Source organism: Watersipora subatra, chromosome 2 (genome assembly GCF_963576615.1).
Source record: "Watersipora subatra chromosome 2, tzWatSuba1.1, whole genome shotgun sequence".
NCBI classification, from domain to species: domain Eukaryota; kingdom Metazoa; phylum Bryozoa; class Gymnolaemata; order Cheilostomatida; family Watersiporidae; genus Watersipora; species Watersipora subatra.
The window spans coordinates 12802330-12820986 of record NC_088709.1 but is presented as its reverse complement, the minus strand read 5'-3'; the positions used below and the strand labels follow the sequence as shown (position 1 = coordinate 12820986).

At 36.6% G+C, this 18657-nt stretch overlaps 1 protein-coding gene across 1 annotated transcript in view; it reads right to left on the bottom strand.

Annotated features, from left to right (window-relative positions):
• Window positions 1-18657, bottom strand: part of LOC137386971 (polycystin-1-like protein 1) — a 60591-nt gene that overhangs the window by 41147 nt on the left and 787 nt on the right. Inside the window, exons 3-9 of the mRNA XM_068073220.1 lie at window positions 15978-16121; window positions 14203-14343; window positions 12750-12906; window positions 10341-10446; window positions 9775-9981; window positions 7634-7772; window positions 5536-5665 (exon numbers count right to left, since the gene is read on the bottom strand). Coding sequence (XP_067929321.1) covers window positions 5536-5665; window positions 7634-7772; window positions 9775-9981; window positions 10341-10446; window positions 12750-12906; window positions 14203-14343; window positions 15978-16121 — 1024 coding nt within the window. The remainder of the gene's footprint in view (window positions 1-5535; window positions 5666-7633; window positions 7773-9774; window positions 9982-10340; window positions 10447-12749; window positions 12907-14202; window positions 14344-15977; window positions 16122-18657) is intronic.

The following is an 18657-nucleotide window of genomic DNA, read 5'->3' as shown; positions in this document are numbered from 1 at the left end:
AACTGAATGATTTATAACAGCAATGGGATTCATATGGCTGTGTGACAAATAGAAATATTGGACTAATATATCTATGTACATGTTTATCCAAAGATTAAATTATACAATGTGAAACTAACCATAGAAATTTTAGAAAATTCTATGAAAATTCGGTTTCACATACAAATAACGAGGGGCTGGGAGGTTTTTTGGTGAAGTCAAAACAACAAAGATCTATAGAAGTTGATGTAAATGTCTACTAATTTTCTACCTGGTAACCTCTTGTTAGTGATGCAGTCACCTTATTCACACCTAGTTCAGCACCTGGATAAACACTATATTTCATATTGATTATGAACTCATTTTGTATTATACTTTAGAGAATTAATTATTGTTCTAAGGGTAGCTTTTACACAAACATTTCAACAAACCCTCTAACCACGCCTATATGACATACAGCATGTTTTAAACAAAACTGTTGATCAAGAAACTCATCTCCTGTCTGCAACATACGCAAAGAATAATCTTTAAAAATATTCTTTATGAACACTTGAATAGTGGTGGAACGAGCTGAAACCCGAGGGAGGCGTGTGAAGCTACTCTCATCTTACAATTAGCTCAGATAAAACAAGCATAATGACGCGGATGACGCAGATAAATGAAGCAATTACTGAAAATGAATGCCTAAGGAAAAAGTGACCATACATCAAATTAGGCGAACATCACCGCAAGTACAAGAGCCAAGCGATAAAACTTGATTATCACACAATAAGCGACACTAAATATACATGTAGACCTAAAAGACGGCGAGGTAACTCGGATAAATTGGTATGCATCGCAAAGGGAGACACGCTTTCCGCTCTCCCTTCATCAGGCTACTTGACCCATTCACACATATACTCTTTCACCGCTTACTCGCCTCTCAAGGCTATTCAGACTACAAGATTGCAAAAATCAATTTATCTTCCTATGCTCTACCATCCCTATTGAGTGTCTTGACATTCTGTCAAGTTAATTGCTTTGGAATAACCTGCGGGAGATACGTTTCCCACTGCTCCCGCTACACAGATCAGTCAACAAGCAATTGCTAGATCACTCATCGGCTTCACAATAAGTTAGCCTACAAGAGTTTGCAGCTAATAGTACTACCACGCTATCACACCGTCGAGGAACAAACTCGCACCGAGTGCGATCGGCTCAAACTACAGAAATTTGCTAGAAACCTTTAAATATCTTTTGCCTAAAATAGAATTATTCGTAGTTCGGAATGCAAAAGCTTCTTTAAGTTCAAATTGACCATGCTTGAATGCTAGACCCAGGATACTGCTAATTTACGTAACATGTCTACCCCAGTCAACTGGTCATCTGTTACTAGCAAGGGTTGCTACAACTGATTCTTGTCAACATGCAGGCGATTTGAGACAGAAGGAACTGCATATACACAGAGAGGAGAAACAGCGAGACACGCCGGAGCCTGCCAGGATGTCTATAGCCTCAATGAGGCAATATTTAGACAGCAACAAGACGAGAGTGTGAAGACTTCTATAGAAGGTCTCTTGCTAAGCAAAATAATATTTATCCAAAAAAACACCGGAAAGTGAAATATTATGGGCCTTTGAGAACCATCAGTTTCGGCAACACTACATTCCTTTCAAGCCTTTAGCAAAAGAGAGAGAGAGAGAGTTGAAGCAATATAAACAATAATCCTGAGATACACTTGACAAAAGGCTATGGCTAGTCCTTCAGCGTTTCTTGGTAAATTTACATTGGAAGCTTTTAAATGGAAGTTGCCTTCTTTTACAAAGCAAAGTACATGCATTGATTGCCAACTGAATCGGTGGACATGAAATCTAAACCCTTTATTATTCCATAAAAGACACTTTTGATTAGTTACTGTCTACTCCAGTGGGTTAGTAATGTTACTAGCAGAGTCTTGATTGACAAGCTTTTCAAAATAAATCTCTCACATAGTGAAGCAGATAAAATGCTTGAAAACAAATGGGAAGGTGGTAATAAAAAACGATGACCCTGCATGCTAAGGAGGATCCATCAATTGTTGACATTTTGGAGAAGAAACTTACAAAGAACATGAAATCACCAATTAAAGCACAGCTGCTTTTCAAATGAACATTGAAATGGAATGGTGGAAAATTAATCTCCTACATTTACCGAATAGGCAATAAAAACATGGAGCACAAGTGCCTATTGCTTAAAGAGAATCCAACTATCAACTAGAATGAAATTTTTGAGCGCTTGAACCGAGCTAAACTGAACAGACTTGGCAAACAGGCATTTCAGAATGCAATATTACCACACATAACTACCAAATAAATAAACAGCAGAAATCTAAGAAAGGATTTTAATTACTTATACATGGTATGTATTAGCAGGAAGGAGTCTGGCTTTATGAGCGATAAGATGGTTGCGCAGGGAAGGTGAGCCAGTGCCAAGATATGCACCACTAACGTAACATGGTCATCTGTTTGCTGACATAACTCATTTCTAAGCTAGTCCTCTAGCAAGCACACTTAGTTGGAATGAAGTTTGTTGACAGAGTAGAACAGAGATGCTACATCGATGGCTGAAACCACATCCTATGGTTAGTAAATGGAGACATGAAAACTACCGGCCCATCAGTTCCTGCCAAAAGTTTATTTCGTTCTGTTGCGCAAGACACACACTGACAGACTAAATTGAATGTTAATAGGTGTCCAAGCAAACACTTGGTAAGGGAGGTATTTACAAATACTGCGAGTGTAAAATGTTTAAACGCCTGAAAATACTTGAACATCGAAAGCAAGCCACGTGAGACTACGATTCTGACTCACATGCTAACAACACACTGTAGTAGCAATACCAAAGCCTTCTGTGTTATATCAGTAGTCTAACCTCGACACACAAAGTTGAGATGACCTTGCATAAAATTTTAGTAAATTTTATCACAGTATTTTTCTATCATTTGCGATTGTTTGAGGCAATTCGACTGCCAGAAATTTTAAAGATTAGGATCGACGAAACTTGATCGCGGTTAAAATGCTCAGATCAAGCGAATGTGCAATTATGACATCTATAGTTGCAAACAAACCGACGGAATAGAGACGTGCAACACTGCAAGTGGAACACAATAGCCGATGCCAATTATAGCAACGACAGCAACTAGTGACACCATTTTGCACCAATTTTTTGTCTGAATGTTTTAACCGCGATTAAGTTTTACCGATTTTAATTTTGAAACATCCTGGCAGCCGATTACCTCAAACAACAAAAACAATTGCAAATGATAGAAAAAGACCGATACTTTCGGATAAAATCTCCGAAAATTTTGCGCAAGTTCAGCTTTAACCCGTTTCCGATATTTGTATGTCAACTGTAAAACACGAAAAGAAATATTCTTATAACAAAACATTGTGTGCCGTTTAAATTGTTCTAGAGAAGAAAAACAAAGAGTAATATTTCAAATAATTATAAATACTTCTGAACATTAAAGCTAATTAAAATCAAGATTAAAATAAATATATTAGAGAAAATGATGTAAAAAATGAATATTAAACCTGAAATCCTCTAAACGAAAAACCGAATTAATAAAGTAACAATCAGCAAAAAAGAGATTTCTATTGCTATTCTTCCCTTAAAGACACGAGATTCGGCAGTACATGGGTTTGGTGGTAAAGTGAGCGATTGCAATATACGGCATAACTTAAGCTAACTTATAATAGATATGGTTTGAACGGACTTAATTTATCTATTTCATTTATTATTCGACCTTTTATTTTTAATTTCCATCAGTTTTTTTTACTTTTACATGCAGGCTAGTTACCAAACTGTGTTGTTTCGACAAATATTAAACTGTATGATGAAAAACACTTTGTATGCCAAAAAAAATATTTTCTCAAAAACTAGCGCGTAAAGTCGATTGTAAGCGAAGGTCTGACTACATCTGTAATCCCTGATGGCTGACTCGTACATCGAGTTTTCAGTAAAATGAGTTTTAGCAAAGGGCCATTGAGAAAAATGACTTGTCTTAAATAAAGGCCCTAACTCACCACCATTTTAAAAAAACTTCCAGCCACAACCCATGTTGTGGAAGAAAGTAAATAGTTTTTATTTGCTTGGGGGGGGGGCTGAAGAATGATCACACAAAGAATAAGTGAGCATACCTTGCCGCCTACTGATTTTCGATGAGAAAGTGTACTTCGGATATTGTTCGAGTTTTTAATATGCATTTCCATTCAGACATGAAGACTTGATCTAGTATATATTACATGTGTCATCGCTGACAACTGCCCTATTGTCACGTCAACAATGATGTCGAAAGCTTTGGTTGGCAGAAGCAGTCTGAGCAACCGAAGTGTAAAAGATTGCAACAAAATGACTTTGGTCACGCTCAATTTTGTTCAGCTGGCTATAACTAAAGCCTGCATTTGATTGGACAACTTATTATTAGCGAATCCAATATTCCCTTTGTATCCCCACAAACGATTGATTCAATTTGATTCAGAATGCAACACATCAAACTGCACAACAATAAAACAGGAAATAGCTAAAACAGACTAAAATTTTTGTGTTCGATCAATTTGTGTTGTATCAATGTCGATTGCTTCAGCTGAGGTATGATAGCTTCAGAAGCTTTGGATCAGTTGCTGTGTGATTAGACATATCAGAGTAACCAGCATATTAAAAAGAATTCACATTTCTATGACTATTTGATCAGCAAATTTGGAATCGCTGAAGGACACAGACTTAACATTTTGAAGCTTGACCAGAAATAGTTCGGGGAATTGTTTCCCCACAGGATCCTACAAACTAGTATATACTCAGATGCATAGTTTCGCTTTGTTTTTCCAGAATTCCATTTTATGCAGGATTACGAAATTTTGGTCACTTTGAGTGGTGGGTGTTTTCAGTATAATTCCACGATTTCAGATCGACTGGACAGTTAGTTCTTGAGATATCGCCGAAAATGGACACTTCTAACTGACAAGGAAATTGACCATTTCCTGCTGACAGAGCATAAGTATCTAATGACACACTCATTGAAATTCTTGGTAAAGAATGATCAAAAACAAAGAAAGCTCGAAAGCTTCTCCTCCTCAGAAACAAAAGCTTTAAACGGAAACTTTGTTTTCCTATTCATAATAAATAGACACAATCCAACCATTGCAACCAATAGGTTTCTCCAGTTACTTCTTAAACATCATTTTTCTGAACCAGAAAGAAAAAAAGATTAATTTTATTTGATTTCTGTTTTACATTCAGTTCTACAAGCTTATTACTTCAAAATGGTATTCAGTTCAAAAGGTATTGCGCTATTCTAAGTACTTCCACAGTTGATGGAATGTTGTTACTACGGTTTAGGATCAGGAGACCCGCTTGTATATACAAGGTCAGGCTTCAAATTGTTAAAGAAGGAGACAGGATGACTGTGCTCACAGGAAGAGAGCCCACTATATTCTAACAAGGTACACTAAGCAAGCCACAAACATCCATTAATTCAGTAGGCTGGATTGCAGAGGAAGTGTGTTAAAATATGCGAGACAGGAAGGAGCAGCTACTTACATAGCCTCAGAAGTGCTAGTTCCGTTGAAGGCCTTTGGTAGTATACGGTGCTGCACCAGCGCCTTTCCCTCTTGCGGACAAGTCACAAATCTATTGCCATTTAGGTCGACCACGTGCATCTCTATGTTTACTGTAGGATATAAAAATGCATTTACAATATAGATGGAGCAAACGAAACAACAATTTATCTGCAATGACAAAATCATGGAATTACTTAGACTGCAATAGCAGTGATTGTAAAGCAAAAATGCAAAATGAAACGGTATCAAAAACTACATTTCAAAAGTGGGAGCAGACAGAAAATGATTAAAGGTGAATGAATGAGAAATTTTATAAAAACTCTGTAACCCATTTAAAAGCATGCTTGTTAAAGGATAAAACACTGCTATTTTGCATTATAAATAATACGGAACAAAAAACAAGTTATCACACAAAGTAAACGCCTAAGACCACATCAAAAACTTCACATTTCTAGAAATAAATAAAAAGTGGTAAAAATTTTAAACAGTCAGCGCAACTCTGTACAAGACAACGTGAAGGCCTGCTACCTAACACTTTCTACCGAGTTGTGAGTTGCGGTAACAAAGGTCAAAAAATCCTATGGCAAAAGATATTCGTGAACTATTTCCAGAAAGGACTGGCTTATTGCATCAGGACAATGCATCACTAGTAAATCAGCTGGGAGTCAATGCTGCCAGTGACCCAGCTGTCTGTCACTACTATAAATAAACACTTCTCAACTATACCCATGCACATCTCTCAACTCTAGCTAGTAACAATGTGTAATTTGAGAGCCAAGAACGCAATGCATGTACAATGAGTAAACTATAAATCTTGCTGGAATCTTGATAAAACTGTAAGTGAGATAATTGCAAAATATTACAATTTAAAATAGTTTGACTCCTGTGATTTTTAATAATCAATTTGATAAAAAAGGTCACAAGCATTCAGAGAAACCTTTTCATAAATATGACGTCATGCAGATTTTGATGACTCAAAATATAACAATGATTTTGAGTAAATTTTTCATGTTTTTACATATACACTTTTTGTTTATAAGTTTTAAGGAGAATAATTAAACTGTCACCATAAATAAACGGTCAGAATTATGAAAGTGGAAATAAGTGACAGCATTATTGAACATTTGTAGATGTCAATAAAGCCTTTGAGAGCTCAGCCTTCATTTGCAAGCAAAACCTTTTAACATCTTCGATTGGTGAAGGTAAATCAATCTACTAAAGCCGTTAAATAGTACCGTGACCCCTCACTACTTCGGGATTCACCTTTCTCGACTCCACTACTTCATGGGTTAAAAAATATTTATTAAAAAAATAAAGTTAAAGTAAAAAAACTGAATTACATAAACCTCTCTCATACGTTTGCATAGTGAGATCGCTCCTCGAGCATTAGTACGATAACTGTCATCGCCGTTCACTGTTTTCCTGTTACATTTTGGTAGCGTACCATTGCAAAGTGCTTGTGACATCCTTTATCATGTCTGTTAAATGTCAACGACCTTAAAATTGTTCATTGGAAGAAGAAGATGCTTAATGACAAAAATGACTATTAGAGATGATTTTAGAGGCTTTTTATTTCGTGAGCGGGGTGGGGGATGGAGATTTATTTTATTCTTAAATTCTACTATAATTTACCGCAGAGACTGGTCGCTGGTTAAACGTTGTAATCTTAATTTTTCTACATAAATTTTTGCACAAAATTCGTTATGATTACCAATGGAGCGACCGCCATAACATCGCAACAAAGCTGCATAGACGAATGAGAACAACTCCCTATATGTGCTGCTGATGCATCAGGTGCAGTACGTCTTATGACAAGCTGTTGTGTTGCTCGCCCGCTCGACAGGGGAACAACTCCGCAAAAACAACAGTTTGTCAAGACAGGCTAATCCCATGCATACAGGCTTTGAACAACCTTTTTATCTTAAGCTTTTTAAGACTGAATATTTGCTGAATTAATACATTTCTGATAGGACAATCTTTCTAATACTATCATATGTGTGAACAAATTTTGCAATCTTTCTCTTGCCTCCTCTCCTTCCTGCTGATGACACAGGAAAAAGTAAAGGGTAACAGCTTACCTGTATAATTGTGCTCGGGGAAGCCGGCAGGAAGCCTTTGCAACTGCTCGCTGTCGAAATCATTAGTATAGGACCTATAGACAAATTCGAGTTCCCCTGGTCTTCTCTCGACATACACCTCATATATGTATGCGTAATCCTGAACAGAGTTAACAGGATATGACATATGGACATAATATAGTATATTACAGAGTGTGATAGAAAACTATTAACAAAGCTGTTGGATGGTATACTAATGCATAACAGCAACAAGACAACCACCCCTACACAAGCCAACAAAATAGAGCATCAAGACAAACAACAGTGCATCAGGTATGCACTATGCACTGTTTTCATGATGTGGATTTGGAGTTGTGCTCTCATTGAGTTACCATGCGATAAGTGGTTTAATAGACATTGACATAACCGCGTCCTGGGAACATAGTGATTATGATAATGACTTCTCAAATGGTCTGTTTATCTTAAAAACACGCCCAAGGTTTGTTCTACGATTTCAACAAGCTTCAAAAAAGATTTTACAGATTTTCTTAATGCAAGCTTAGATATAAACGACGTGTTATGTCTTTCTTATCGACTATTAATTCTGCATATTACACCAAATTGTATCCATACAAACTCCTATCTAAATGATTTTGTATTTGGGGAACAACCAACTGAAAGAGTTGATAACTCCAAAATAACCTCCAACAAATAAAGAAATAGCCTAAATAACCTGAAGACATAAAATTAAGTTTGTAGTGGCAGCAAATGAGATATTAAATTAAACGCAAAAAGCTACAAAATAAGATAAAACTTGATAATACATATTAGTTTAACAAGAAAAAGGCTACATAATGACAAAGTAATTAGCATAATTACATAATTTGCATTTACATAATACTAAGCAATTAGCAACTTGGATGAAACAAGAAATTAAACATGCATTTATTTATAAAGCGAAAATTCTTCTTTTACTCATGCGCAAAACTCTGCTTCATAAACTGGTCACTCCATGACGCAGCCATTAGTTTGCATGTGAAATACAATTTTGTCAGCCTGACCTAGCCTGTCTTTACAAGCTGTTGTTTTTGCGGAGTTGTCCCCCGTCGCGCGGGCGAGCAACACAACAGCTTGTCACAAGACGTACTGCACCTGATGCATCAGCTGCACTTATAGGGAGTTGTTCTCTTCCATCTATGCGGCTTGGTTGCGATGTTATTTCGGTCGCTCCATTGGTAATCATAACGGATTTCGTGCAAAGTTTTATGTAGAAAAAATAAGATTACAACGTTTAACCAGCGACCAGTCTCTGCGGTAAACTTTAGTAAAGCTTGAGAACTTAGGCAACAACAGCGACTAAACATTTAACTAAACAATTTATATTTTTGTATCCGTCAGTTTTATTTGTTCTTATGGATTTTATTTTCAATTTATTTTATTCTTAAGTTCTACTAAAGTTTACAACAGAGTTGTAAACAACCAACGGTCTGTGGTGAAACGTTGTAATTTTATTTTTTCTACATAAATTTTTGCGCGAAATCAGTTATCAATTACGTTATCAATTGAGTGACCGATATAACATTGCAACCAAGCCGCATAGACGGAAGAGAACAACTCCCTATAAGTGCAGCTGATGCATCAGGTGCAGTACGTTTTGTGACAAGCTGTTGTGTTGCTCGCTTGCGCAATGGGGGACAACTCCGCAAAAACAACAGTTTGTCAAAACAGGCTAGCCTGACCAGATGTTTTTAATGTTAACCAACTATTCAAATCATTGGCATAAGCTTATTGAGGAATAATTTGGGTACTTGTAGTATGTTGTTTAAAATATAATCCAGTTTTGCAGCTTGTCGACAAAAAACAATCCTGCTCTTTTTTGTTTAATCAGAAACACTTCAAACATGACATGTTTACCAAATTTTAAACACCATTAATGTAGAATTAAAGTATAATTAATGTTCAATTTAAAAATCTTAAACCTATGCTATTTTTTCCGATGACTCGTCATCCCGTTGCGCTGTAGCACTGGGGAGCAGCTACATACGTGATAGACCTCGGCTCCATACATTGCGGTGACATTTAGAATATCAATAATTCGGTCATGACTACTCGAATATAACCTTATGAGATAGAAATATAACAGAATCTAAGATGATACGTACATGATAAAATGCCTGAGGAAATTCACACTGGAAAAGATAAGCCTTATGGAGCTCTTCACCAGAATATTCATTGAAGGCAAGAAAGTCCACATTTTTGTCGACACGCCTCCTGAGGTAACTCGGGTAGCAGACTATGTTTTTGGGAACCTCCCCGGTGGTCACGAGATACACCATTTCGGACAACCCTGAGCCAGTGTCTACTTTGAGCTATAAAAAATATTTGCTTAACATCAGCAAGTCGCAGTTCAACCTAATAGTTTCCTTGGTACAGTCACTTGATACTGGAAATCAATAGAAACGCATGTTGAGTTTACAATGTATTTTAGCGAAAAAATAAATTTGGCAGAGGAGATACTGTCAAGATGAAACTAAGGCTAAAGAGGAGATACTGTCAAGATGAAACTAAGGCTAAAGAGGAGATACTGTCAAGATGAGACTAAGGCTAACTAGCTGTAAGATGATAAACAAAGCATAGATAAACAATAGTAACGCTCGTACTATTTCAAGCAATTCAGCATTATCAACTTAAGGTAAGGCAGAAACACAGCAAACACAATTATACGTACCTCCACCAGGTAAGTACTCTCGCTGTTCAGAATGTTGGGTTTGATTATAAAGTCCTTTGATCCCGATCCTCCAATAGTATCACTCGAGGATTGCGCAACTCGTTCCCTGCATTCACAAGCAAACTTAAAAATATCTACTCATTGAGGTGGAGGCAAAATGGTATACCTATTCACCTGTGAAAAAAGGCGTTATTGTTCACCCAATAGTTTCAGCTTCCCTAAAGGTGTACTCGTGTTGAGATGTCAAATCATGTCGCTATAAGCATTTTAGTCCTACAGACATTTATAAACTTGGAGTTATCTTCCACATGCTGCTTTCAGCAATACGAGACTGATAAAGGAACGTGACTCTGTTAAAGAACCACGAGTGAAGCCAATGGTTCATTTTAACACAAACTAAAAGAATCTATCAAACGGAAGACATTCAGTAAACAGATGAAAAACATTAAACAATTAATGAAGGTTAGCAGTAAGCCCGGTATTTCCGAGAATTTCTTTCGTTTTCAATCAGATGGCCTGCGGCACGCGTGTAGATCTCAATGCAAGTTGCTACTTTGCTTTCACGACAATCTATGAAGGCATTTATTGTGAGTTTATTGTGTCCTTAACAGGAATTCTTGAGTTTCTCATCAGCTGGGTGTTTAAGAAGCTGATTCTCAGGAACCAGACGGAGTTTTAAAACCTAAATATTCTTAGCTATATAACGGAAGGTACGGAGCATGTGCATGTGAACTTTTGATAAATTTGCCTGAAAAATATGGAAACGCATAACATTTTTACTCGCATGTGTACACACACCATAACAACGTTGGCTTTATTAATATAGATCTCATAATACAGACAACGGGTTTTGCTGATGCCCACGCTTAGCCACTGTCGACGGACTCCACCTAATCAGCCATCGTGTATCATAATGTACTTTGCAATTAACTAATGCGTTTACCTAAAACTATGAGAGATATTCTATTGATATCGGAATGCATAAAGCCCACACAATTGTGTACACCCTTCGTATGAGGACTCAAAAAGCTCCAACAATGCTACAGCCAAATAATAATACAACGTCCTTATTGAAAATTTAATGGAATCTGACATCAAGTTGTAGATGAATGCTAAATGTTATTTATGGTCATAGATTCTCAATGAATTATGATGAGATTGTAATCTGATATTTTATAAATTTTCACCATAAACTAAAAGCATTTATCTCAAAACTTACTACAAAGAGGCTGCCAATATTATTGTGCCGAATTCAATGAACTGATTACAAGCGTTTATATTAGGAAACTTTCCTTTTGCTACAAGTACAAAATAAAAAATCTTATGAGGCAGTCAACAAATGCCTATGGAAGGTTTCAAAGGTTATGTCAACAAGAATACCCCTATGGAAGCGACAACCCTAATTGCAAGGAACGATATCTACTTATTTGAAAGTTAAAATATTTTGTAATAATTGAGCTGCGATACGAACTTCACAAGCATCTGGTTTCACAAATAATAAACCAAATTAAAAACCGGGCGTCAACTTTGAATCAGAACTCCGCAGCATCCACACTAATCATTTAATTAACTCTTTTGCTACCGTAATAGAAGTACAGACCGTAAGCCGATATATCGGCTTATCAATAGGGTTTCACTTTTCTCTTCATTACAGAGCCTACACATAAGCTAGACCAATCAAAATTTGTCTCCAACGAAACAACCTTGTTGCCGATCACGAGCAACTGATGATCGAAAACTTTTTGCTGAACAATTCCAATTGTAATTATTTTTTATAACGGGAAAACCAGATCGCTATTGTCATGGCAATAAGAAATTCACCGCGTTCGTTCAATGCAAAGGAAGCCTCAGAAATTATGCGAGAGCGGGATTCACTAAACAATTTTATATTTATCTTGTGGGGAATTTTGTTCTGAATAAGATGCATTTGACAGTAAAACAATATCTGCATTGATTCTCGAGCTATTGCATAAATATTAGCGGTTAATCGTTTTCGAAGACCCTTTTGAATTAATTTGGCCAGAATAGCGACTGTAGCGCAGTAGTGAAAGAGTTAAGCTGGTCACTTGCTATAATATCATTTTTGTAGGCGAATTTGGGTTTAAAGCTGAGGTGGTTTTCAGCTTTAAAAAATACTCTTCCAACAACAAAAAAATACTTCCTTTGGGCGGCATTAAGAGAGAAAGCCAAAAGGTATGTTAAATTCTTTATTTACTGCAACTGCAATTATAAGAAATTTGATATTGAACAACTCTATGAATAACCAAACTTATCGACTACTTCTATAGTTTACGGTTTATAAAAGGACGTTTTGACACAATAAATTATGAAACAAAACTTTAAGGTAAATAGGAGTTTCTGAGATGAGTAAGTGCGGGCATATAAATAACAAGTAAGTAAATAACCTACTTTCGATCACTTTCATATATTGTCAGGTTGAAATTCGTCACGACCAAGTCACCATCAATGGCACAAGTACAACCATCCAGAATTATGTTAGATGCAGCAGGAGTACTAGTAGTACTTATTGCTGGAGTTGTCGTGTAAGGTTGGCGTCGAGTGTACCCTGCAATTAATCGAAACTCCTAATTTAACGAAGGTAAAAAATATGGAGCCCAGGCTAAAAAGGGAATCAATGTTAGTTGCAATATTGTTTGTAACAAAGTTGGCTAACCCAACGTTTAGAGTACTATTAGGTCCGAGTTTTACAAAGATGCAGAAATTGATAAGCAAATCAAAAAGCAAACAACCTACTCTCGATAGATACACGTGAACTTGCACAAAACTGATGGAACGACAATACAACTGCAATTATGTAAAAGTCCTATTTCAACCAAATGTTTGATGAAATTTGAGATCCTTCAAACAAGGAAGATTCTATTCTGAACTACTCGATCTGAAAAGTAGAAAGGCCACAACTCAGAACTTTACCGCTTATATAGAATCTTATGACCTCAACTTTACATTGCTGAAATAATAATAATTATGGTCGGTTATATAAATGAGCCTGGGCCTTATCTAAGGGCAGAAGACAATGACAACCCCACTGGCCCATAGATGGAGCCTGGGCTCATTTACAAACAACCTTGAAGGTTGTGATAAAAACCTTCAAGGTTTTTAATGATCATAATAATAATAATTAAAACAGCTCTGATGGCTTTGGCAATCATCTTAAGAAAGGCATTGTCTAGATTTAGATTGAGTGGTTCTGAACAGCTAACAGTGTTATATCTAACAACAGCTGTGCAATACTACGCATCACTACAGCATCACCAGGTGTGTGGCATTCTCATTAGAGACACGACTGTTGTTACACCATATCATACACACAGCTCTAAATGGACATATCCTTTTATATACACTTCCAATGATATAGGTTTGTTTGGATTCTACCTGTATGCAATCAAACGCAACTCATTAACACTGATGATTTGGATAACAAAAAACAATGTTAAAGCGCAAATGATCTCCAAGATACAACTGTAGAGAGTATCACATGGAGCTGATTAATTAAGAACAAAGGGAACGATGAGAGTGAGCCAGTTCTCCTGCATTCCGTAATCCAGAGTCTTTACTATAATAACATCCGTGTCCATCCGACAGCCCAAAGCCACTTTTGAAGGTTCGTGAAAAAAAAGATTGCAAAGTAGGAAATTTGAGTCCGCAACATTACACTTTCCGGCCTGTCACCCGATAACTCATACCAATCATTCACCTTCTTGGAGTTTACAATTATTGTGCCCATACATACTACTTACTTTGTGTTTTATTAACACACTTGACAGTCTCTCGGGGCACTCGAGACTGTCAGAATACTAGTTATCATATAATGGCTTGAACTATGAGAAAAAATGGAGCTCACCGCCATATCCGTAAGCATGACTGTAGTCGATGTTGTCAAATATTAATGGATCTGTAGTGGTAGAAGAGATACCACCCTCATATACAGATGGTTCATCTGTTCCTGATCCATGGTCCTCTACCACGAAGAGGATTGACTGACCTGTAAAATAACATATAAATGACAGGACATGACAACTACCAATATAACATGGGTTATAAAATGAAACACCAAACGTCATTGTGAGACGTGGTGATGATATTTTCATGTATTTACTTATTCAAAGGTATGGTAAGACATAGTTTGTATAAAAACTGAATGTAATTTTTACACCTTGCTGTCTTGCCTTCAAAACATATCTGTACATAGGCTAGTTCACTAGCGATCTATGAGTATCACGTTTTATACATGATGATAATATACAAAACATGATGTACAATCATTCAGCCTATGAGGCTAGCTGCTGGTTGAATCTCTCTAGGCTTTTCGTAGTGATTTGATGTTGAAAATATTGATGACTAGCTGGATGCCCGGTGTTGCCCGGGTATTAAAAATAAGCTTATTAACAATGAGAGGTGATGTAGTTGCCTGTAACTTGCTATTAGCCTTTGATCCAATGTCTTTACTACCTATCCTATGTCTTTACTACCTATCCTATGTCTTTACTACCTATCCTATGTCTTTACTACCTATCCTATGTCTTTACTACCTATCCTATGTCTTTACTACCTATCCTATGTCTTTACTACCTATCCTATGTCTTTAGTCCTATACTTGGTCTTTAGTACCTATCCTATGTCTTTAGTACCTATCCTATGTCTTTATTACCTATCATATGTCTTTAGTACCTATCCTATGTCTTTACTACCTATCCTATGTCTTTAGTACCTATCATATGTCTTTAGTGCCTATCCTATATCTTTACTACCTATCCTATGTCTTTACTACCTATCCTATGTCTTTACTACCTATCCTATGTCTTTAGTCCTATACTTGGTCTTTAGTACCTATCCTATGTCTTTAGTACCTATCCTATGTCTTTATTACCTATCATATGTCTTTAGTACCTATCCTATGTCTTTAGTACCTATCCTATGGTGAATGGAAAAAGAAAACACCATCCATGTTTTACATATGGCCACGTTAAACTGTCTTCTTGTGAGTGAGAGAGCAGAAACGGGTGAAGCAGATTGAAGATGGAATGCGCACGCTAGAAACAATCTATGTGAAATCTGGATTTGATATTTCTACAAGCCATTTCTTTGCTATACTTGGTGTTTAAATAATGTTGTTTTAGTTTACTATATCAATTAATACTTGTGATACGTTATTATTATTAGATTATGTCGCAAGAAAATTCAAAAACAGCCTTTTGTTAAACCGGACACTGCTCACAGAAAATTATTCTGAGACTATTGCAAAGGTAAAACATCTTGATTGATAACATGGCAAAACAACAACCAGTTTTAAACATAAACGCAACAAGCGCAACAATTTTTAAAATGATTTTCCATCCGAATTACACCTTTTATTAAATTAAACATTGGTTAAATATTTAAATTGAATCTCATCATTTTCTTAGAGTGTAATTCAATTTTCATTTTTAAAACACAACAACTGACAATCACAAATGAATAACAACAAGGGAGATACAAATATCACGCCAGAGATTTCGTGTTGCTAGACCGAGAGGATTAATCCAATCTAAACACTTAACTAAAGAAACCAACAAGACAGAAAACAAGGAACTAGGGTGAGAATATATTATGTGAGTGGAAGACAAAGTAAATCTGTACCTTCCTCCAAGCCATCTGTGTTCTCCCTGGGAATAATGGGAACGACAGGATCACCTCCCGAACCATCAGGAACTAGGGAAGTAGTGAATATGGTGGTAGGCACGATTGTCTCTTTAGTAATTATCTCTTGGGTTGTGGCTTCTGCTGGAGAATAAATAAGAACCAGATGTACATACCCAGCAAAACATGGTATTAGCCCAGCCAAACAAGACAATGCGCCAAAATAGGCTTCATTACTCAGCAACCCAAAAATCCTGAGGAGATCAACAGATAAGAAACTGGGAGAGGTTGAAGTTCAGTAAATCCCAAGTACTTTAAAAACTTTGCAAATATATTATAACTTCTAACACTAAGTTTTTTTATAACAGATAATTATGTAACAGATAATTATGTAATAATTATGTAACAACCTTGAAAATTGTTGATAAAGTAGAGCTTCACGATTTCTAAAAATCACCAGTTAATTTGATTCGATATTGCAAATATACGATTCACGATATACCGCAATATTATTATTATGTAAAAACCTACTTGTAAATTTTTATTAACAATTGTTTGTACATTTTAACTTGACAAAAAATTTTGTGCTCATGACAATTAGAAACATTTAGGACATGAATGCCCGTGAGCGTGGAAGTCTATGGAATCAGCATATTATAATACTAGAAGGCATTCTAGTATTAGTTTTGCTCACTCTGAAAAATATCAGAAGTGAGAAATCACCATTACACAATTATATCATTTATACGAGTGGCAACATTTTTTTAAATGGTGACGATTTTCAAATTGTCTACCTAAAAAATCGCCATATCGTGAAGCTCTACTGTAGAGCCATATTCCATCACGAGTGAGTATGACAGAAAAAGTACTGTCATGTTATATGGTCTTCAGCTGTAAAAAGATTCCCTACATGTATATATAGCTAACACAGTTTGCAATAATAATCATATATATATGTGAGTGTCTGTCATTGTTTGTCTGTCTGTTTGTCTGTCTGTAGTGATAAAGTTTTAGTAACGAAAAATTAACTTTGCAGAGGTTTTGATCGTGGAACCTTGAGATCAAAACTTGAGGTTTTGATCCTTGATCGTGGAACCTTGAGATCAAAGGCATTGAGCTTATCCAGTAGACTACGCATTCAACTAAGCATGGGGGTCCTACCACACAAAGTTGTTGTCAGAATAGTCACTTTTAAAATCACTGTCGTCACCTTATAAAATCACTGTCGTCACCTTTTTCAAGTTGGCAACCAAAACAACCTCTTTCTTCACATTCGTTATTTTAATACAAATATCCATTCTGGTGGCACTGGGTTGCGCTGAAAACCTGAAACTTGCTCAGCTTGAACAGAGGCGTACAGCTTCAGAGTCCCGCAGCAAACCCGGAAACAAAAACGCTTGTTTCCAAACAAATCCGGTCGACATACTGATCTCTAATGTAATATTCTTACCCGCTCTCAATACCTCTCTCTTTTGCCTTTACCTTACATTTTTACAAAAAATTATTGGTAGTTTCTTGTAGGAAATTTTGTTTTCTTTCAAATGGTGTATAATACAACGATCAATTTCAGAGCGACTGACAATGGGAGTAATTTTTGTTGATTAGTGATGCGGCCTCTCCATTATAACTTATATAAAAGAATAGTGGGCGGGGCCTGTTTGTTTGGAACCGAGCGAACTCTATTATGTGTTTTCGTCAGTTGCGAGATCTGTGAAGCTATACGGCTCTGAGCTTGAACTTCTGCTAGTCAAAAGCATGGCTCAACCAGTGACCTTCACAAACTTATGAGTGATGTTTGGGAGCGTTGCTGATTACTCCGCAAAGAGTGACAGACGTCTTAAGTTTTTAGGGCTACACTTCCTGTACAAAAAATAGATCCAGATTGTCTTCAATAATCACTGTCAGCCACAGACTTGCAAACATATGCTGCCAGTCTATTGTAGCGGTTTACAGCTGTTTACATGAATTACCTGTCAGTCTATGAATGCTGGGCCAGTTGCTTCAAACCAAAACTAGTGAGGTTTCGTTTGATAGTGTCAATTTATGGACAAATAATAAGGCAGTTAGTAATCCTACGTACACAATTATCATCACTTCCTCAACGTCACCTACAGTGATAAATGGTCATCTCGTCTGTCACTTCTCAATTATCCCTGTCATAAGGTCGTCAAAATTGTCATAAAACATAGTAGGACCCTAAGCGTTACGATCAATAATAATGAAGATATTCATTACATCGGTTAAAATGTGTGTACTGACGTTACATCACACGTAACGAGCTGGCCAGTTGGTAACGAGCTGGCCTCAGTCTCACTAGGTGAATACCCAGCATTGCATGGGTAATAAAAACAGCTTATAAACAGTTGCAGGTGGTGTAAAGGTAATGTAAGTAATGAAATGTTTATGAGCCAGTCTTTTTACTCATGCAACGTGGGGTATTCAGCTAATCTTTACTATAATAATAGCAGTGTTCATCTGTCCAAAGCCATGCTAAGAGCAATAATAAAAAAAATGTTCTCGCACCAGAATCAGATCCCAAACCAGATCAAACCAGAATCAGATCCCAAACCAGATCAAACCAGAATCAGATCCGGGGCTACAGATTAAAAGACAGCCAAGCTACCACTAACACCCCCCAGGTGCCGTACTGATTCATGGGGTAATTCTCCATATTCTGATT